The sequence below is a fragment of the Eleginops maclovinus genome, chromosome 24, assembly GCF_036324505.1.
Source record: "Eleginops maclovinus isolate JMC-PN-2008 ecotype Puerto Natales chromosome 24, JC_Emac_rtc_rv5, whole genome shotgun sequence".
NCBI classification, from domain to species: domain Eukaryota; kingdom Metazoa; phylum Chordata; class Actinopteri; order Perciformes; family Eleginopidae; genus Eleginops; species Eleginops maclovinus.
The window spans coordinates 9749599-9755704 of NC_086372.1; the positions used below are offsets into that span (position 1 = coordinate 9749599).

Here is a 6106-nt window from a genome sequence, read left to right on the forward strand (position 1 = left end):
CAAAAATTGTTTATCCTTTTGCTCCTATTTTATTCCCTGTCTCGTGATGTTCTTGATACGCTGCCGCTGGCAGCGATCAGAGCTTTGAATTCACCGAGGATTCATCTTTGTTGGCTTATTATTCCAATAATTACTAGTGTCTAATGAACACCAATAAACAGTCGATCACAAAGAGCTTCCAGAATAAACATATACGCCAGGATCGTGTCATCCCACACTTGGGGGGGCTTCTGATAGGTTCAATGGATTTCAGATGGACAGGAAGTGTGGGCTTTGAACGCTCTGTAATTCCAGGTGGCCGGGGAGTGTTTTGGCAGGCCGACCTGCCGCGAGGCCCGCCGATCGCCAAGAAAGGGGACCTGGAGTAGGTGGAATGTTAATCATGGAGAGAGGAGAACATGTGTGACAAAGGGAAAGGATGGAAAACACATGTCCCATTTCACACTTATTTACCTTTGAGTGCCAAACCCCTGCCAGATTAAAGGAAGAAGAGGCGGGTGGGGGGGGGGGGGGGGGAGGCAACGGTGAAAGGTGGAAGCCTTTAAAGTTTACCTCTTTGATGGAGACGCCAACTCTTTGATAGCATTTCAAACATTCTGGGGAGGAAAGAGGAAACCTTGGCGGGATTCAAACTGCGGTCCACTGACAAAGAGCTATTTGTAAAGGGGATGCTGACACACTGCTCCTCTGGACGGACCCTGCACACACCGCTCACTGAATACTGCTGAAAAAGAGACTGCTGATGAGAGGGGTGCTAAAAGCATACATGTCGTTGTGTTTACTTGAGCTGAATGATGCAAGTCAAACATGTGATTTTGCGTGTCCCCATAAATTAGGAATGTAATCGATTGCCTTAACATTAAAGTCATTGATATTTCAAATGTAAGATAATGTGCAATATTCAGCAAAATACAAGGTGTTTCTCTACTTTTGAATACTCTAAAATAACTACCATTTGCCTTCTATATTTGTAATATGATATTCTTGAGTAAAGTGTACAATACAGTCACATGTTTTTGATCATTCGCAAAATGTACAAAAGATTGCTGAATTTAAATTAGTGGAACATAACGACAACATGCTTTGCACCTTATGAATACAGGATATGTAAAGTCAAATACTGTTGTGTAAATAAACACACAGAAAGAAGGAGATGAATGGCTAAATATATGTGGAGTGTGAAGGTTAGAATATAATCTATACTCATATTACATAAAAGCTACCCGTGAAATACGTGTTTGTTCAGAGTGGGATGTGCTCATGCCTGGAAATGTGTGTTATATAATATGAGAAACTATTTGTAATAATCAACATGATATAATAGGCAGCAGTGTTTTCTCAGGCGCTCCTCTTAAGTTGTTTGAAGCACATCTTCTGTTGTATTTTTAATGGCTGCTGAAGGCCAGAATCCCCTGAAGGGACAGTATGTTGTGAATTGGCTTTGTTTGAGCTAAAGATGCAAAGATAAGGTGCGTTCATACGGAGCGAGACTGACCTGACAAGCTGGAAATGCTCAAACTTAATAAATCTTAAGGTGGGCCTAATTTGCTGGCAGGGACATTAATTTCTCCACTCACGAACCCCATCCAGTGGAGACTCGGCGGAGAGGATGATAGCGTTTTTTTGATTTCCAGCTTCTTCTTTTTTTCCTGACATGCCATCTGAAACTGGAGGACATAAGCGTGCTTTGAACAGACTGTTAAAAAGCGAGAGTGTGATTGGAGTTGAAAAGTTTGCAGCCGTAATGGTGGCTGTTTGAGATAAGTGTAACTTATTTCATTTGTCGCTGGTGTCACATGCTCTCGCTGCTTTGAAGTGGCAAATTAATGACAAGTGAGAACAGTAGCCATTCTGCAGAGAGAATGACCCCTTTTCTAATGGCTGTGTGGCACAGTGAGAGAGTCATCTGTTGGCCCCATCTAATTATGTGAATCGAGCAGTTTGAAAAGTGTCTTAAGGCTGTTTAGGAATAAAAGGGACATTTAAATGCAGAGCACTTTGAAAATTACAGATCCTTCAAAATACTTTCCACGGACACATCGCTTCTCCGACACGCAATCCTATTTTTTCCTCGTCTCGTTAATTTTGTGCTTTGAGAGTACAGCCGGCATTCAGGGAGAAGAATTTGGAGATAGCCTCCCACTTTGACCCCCCCCCCGCTAACTATTCCTTCTTTCCAATTTTAAACCGTAAACAGGATTCTCCCTAACCCCCCCCCCCCCCCCCCCCCCAGTTCTATGAAAAACGACATTTACACCGTAGACAAAGCTTCTCCTGTTCTGAATGTATAGCTTCAGTGTGACATTCATATGCTACTATCAGCCGTATATCTCACTCTGCCCAAAGGCACCATGGAACATTCCTCAGCAGTGGTATAATTCCTGTTTCAAGTGATCATCTCTTTCAGTGACAGAAATATCAAGAATGGACATTTTGTTCCAAGTCCGCACTGCCAAATATATAAAGTCTATTTAAATGTGACTGTCAATCTTGCAAGATTTATGTTTCCAAGAAGTCAGCCTGAAACTGCATTTACAGCAGTCGGACACTAATGAGTAAATACAATTAAAGAGGGATCATGATTTGACAGGTTTGTGTGAAGGAGCGCTGGGTTAGATCAGTGACAGACGTCCTTACTGGTTCATCTCAAATGTCGAGAAGCCTAACTTTAACATGAGGAATAGAGAACTTAATTTAGCACCTTTCAGTAAAATATAAGGTGCATATCTAAACCTTTTCAGAGAAAGGATCTTTCATGTAAATGAGGTTCCACACGAGGAGTCAATTAACAGGGTTTTAAATCCTTCCTGCGCATGTTCTACAGTCATTGTGTAGAGCAGGGGTTTTCAACTGGTTTTGTCCCAGGGACCACCATTCGGACTAGAAAGCAATCCGCGGCCCACTGATGTGCCTGCGCGTGCGCGTGTGTATTTGGTGTTACATGCATAGCTCAATGCATGAAACATGAAAGAGAGGCCACGCAGATTTTATAATAATAAAAGTAGATTTATTAAATTAAATTAAATTAAAGATTATTTTAAAGAAAGAATAAAGAATAATAAAGTGTTGTGCAATTCAGTATTGGGAAAAGTAACTAAAAATGTCATGCAAAGTCAGTCTAGGTGTGTGACAAAACAACAACGGAGAACAAAAATCCAACAACACCGGAGAACCAAAATCCAACAAATGAAGACCAAGGCAGCCTCAACTGCTGGCTGGTCAGGGCTTTTATAACCCAGCCAGGACAGACCTGTCACCAATCACCTGCTGTAGAGACAGAGAGATTGAGAAAAGCAGAGAGAGATTGAGAAAAGCAGGGAGAGAGAACAGGCTTACCATTAACACAGGGCGGGGCCTAAACCCGCCAGGGTCGTAACAGTGAAAACATGGGAGAATTAGGCCTACCTGTCAGTGTGATATCTGGGCGTGGTGAAGTCCACACAGCCTGTCTATTCGTGGCGAAATGGTAGACAGAGACAGTCTCATGTCATTCTCTGGATCAAGCCTAGCCCTGTACTTATTCTTTAAGTACGCCAGTGTAGAAAAACCACTCTCACACAGGTATGTGGTTGGAAAGGGCAAAAGACACCTCATTGCTTTTGCAGCAAGCTGTGGAAATTCTGTCTGGCAACTTATCCAGAATTTAACAAGGGGCTGTGTGTCGTACATATGCCTCCTGACAGAGTCTGTGGACATCTCAATCAGCTTATCCTCTTCCACAGCCGTCAGACTTGACCCTACTGATGCATCGTCACTGAATGGGAGCAGGATCCACTTGCTGTCACGGCGCCACTCTTCCGAATCAGTGAAGTACTTTGCGAATTGACGCACAAGCTTCCTCAAATGCTCACATATAGTGTCGTTGATGTCAGTGCTGTCAGGGTATTCCTCAACTGAAGGAAACATCGCCAAGTTATTGCTCTCCACTCGTTCGATCCACTTTGACATTTTTTTCACAAATGCGTCGAGCTTCTCGTAGAGCTGCATGACGTTTGCATCTCTCCCTTGCATGGAGCTGTTCAACTTGTTCAGCTCTGCAAAAACATCTGTGAGGTACGCCAGCTTAGTTAACCAGTAACTATCGTTGAAATTGGAAGCCAGATCAGAATGCTTCTCGCACAAGAACTCGTAGATAGCTCCGCGTAGTTCAAACACACGGGCGAGCACAGCGCCGCGAGACAGCCAACGCACCTCTGAATGATAAAGGAGAGAGCTGTGTTCACTTCCCAAGTCATGGCATAGGGATGAAAACAGGCGTGTATTCAATGCGTTTCGTTTTATGAAGTTGACCGTCTTGACAACGACATCAAACACACCACTGAGCTCAACACTGAGATCTTTGGAGGCGAGAGCCTCTCTATGAATCAGGCAGTGTGTCCAAATTACCCCCGGAGCCACCCTCCTTACATGCGCAAACAGTCCAGTCTTGCTGCCACTCATGGCTCGGGCCCCATCGCTGCATAATGCAACGCACCTCTGCCACGAGATATTGTGCTCCGTGAAAAAATCGTCCAGTGCTTTAAATATTTCTACACCGGTAGTTCGCCCGGGCAGTGGTTTGCAAAAAAGAAATTCCTCGCACATAGTGCCACTGTCCTCGTATCGCACAAATGTTAACAGTTGCGCATCATTAGTAACATCTGTCGTCTCGTCGATTTGAAGGGAAAACAGAACTGTCTGAAGTTTTGCCATCAGCTGGTCTTTGACATCATTTGCCATTTCCCCAATTCGTCTTCCGATTGTGTTGTCTGACAACGGAATAGTTTTTAATTTGTTGGCACATTCTTCGCTTACCATAGCTCTGCACATATCTATGGCTGCTGGCAATATAAGCTGCTCTGCAATGGTATGGGGCTTCTTACTTTTTGCAACCCTGAGAGCGACCAGATACGATGCTTTCAGTGCGTTTTCATTTATTTTGCATAATTCATGCATGAGAACGTAGCCATTCTGCAGAGAAACCCTTCAATGCTGTGTGCACGTGAGAAGTCATCTGTTTGGCCCATTCTAATTAGTGAATCGAGCAGTTTGAAAAGTGTCTTAAGCTGTTTAGACATAAGCGCGATACAGTTAAATTGTTAGACACTTGAAACATTACAGATCCTTCAATATACTTTCCACGGACCATCACTTCTCGACACGCATATCCTATTTATTTTCCTTCTCTCGTTTTTTGTGCTGAAGTCAGACGCATTCAGGAGAAGAATTTGGAATACCTGCCCACTTTGACGCCTGCCCCCCGGCTAACTATCCTTCTTTCATTAACGTAAACAGCATTCCCTACGGCCCCCCCCCCCCCCAGTTCTATGAAAAAACGACATTTACACCGTAGACAAAGCTTCTCCTGTCTGAATGTATAGCTTCAGTGTGACATTCATATGCTACTATCAGCCGTATATCTCACTCTGCCCAAAGGCACCATGGAACATTCCTCAGCAGTGGTATAATTCCTGTTTCAAGTGATCATCTCTTTCAGTGACAGAAATATCAAGAATGGACATTTTGTTCCAAGTCCGCACTGCCAAATATATAAAGTCTATTTAAATGTGACTGTCAATCTTGCAAGATTTATGTTTCCAAGAAGTCAGCCTGAAACTGCATTTACAGCAGTCGGACACTAATGAGTAAATACATTTAAAGAGGGATCATGATTTGACAGGTTTGTGTGAAGGAGCGCTGGGTTAGATCAGTGACAGACGTCCTTACTGGTTCATCTCAAATGTCGAGAAGCCTAACTTTAACATGATGAATAGAGAACTTAATTTAGCACCTTTCCGTAAATATAAGGTGCATATCTAAACCTTTTCAGAGAAAGGATCTTTCATGTAAATGAGGTTCCACACGAGGAGTCAATTAACAGGGTTTTAAATCCTTCCTGCGCATGTTCTACAGTCATTGTGTAGAGTGTGATTACGGTGGTGTAATGTGTGGCTATGGATGTGTCCTGTAATTATGCAGTTTGAATGTATTAACTATGTCCTGTGTTAAATGTATGTGACATACGTTTCAACATCTTCATTTCTCCTAACTTATTTCCACATACTAGAATGCATTATGTCCCAAACTTCCTTCTTCCAAGTTATTTCCGAGGTTAACCTGAACATCT

At 43.0% G+C, this 6106-nt stretch overlaps 1 protein-coding gene across 1 annotated transcript; it reads right to left on the reverse strand.

The window, feature by feature from the left end:
* Positions 1-2832: 2832 nt before the first annotated feature.
* LOC134860721 (zinc finger MYM-type protein 6-like) lies at positions 2833-4907 on the reverse strand. Its single transcript, XM_063877510.1, has 2 exons — positions 3406-4907; positions 2833-3267 (listed from the first exon to the last, which is right to left on the reverse strand). Exon 1 carries the CDS (start codon positions 4807-4809, stop codon positions 3409-3411), a length of 1401 nt encoding a protein of 466 aa, XP_063733580.1. The 5' UTR covers positions 4810-4907; the 3' UTR covers positions 2833-3267; positions 3406-3408.
* Positions 4908-6106: the final 1199 nt, after the last annotated feature.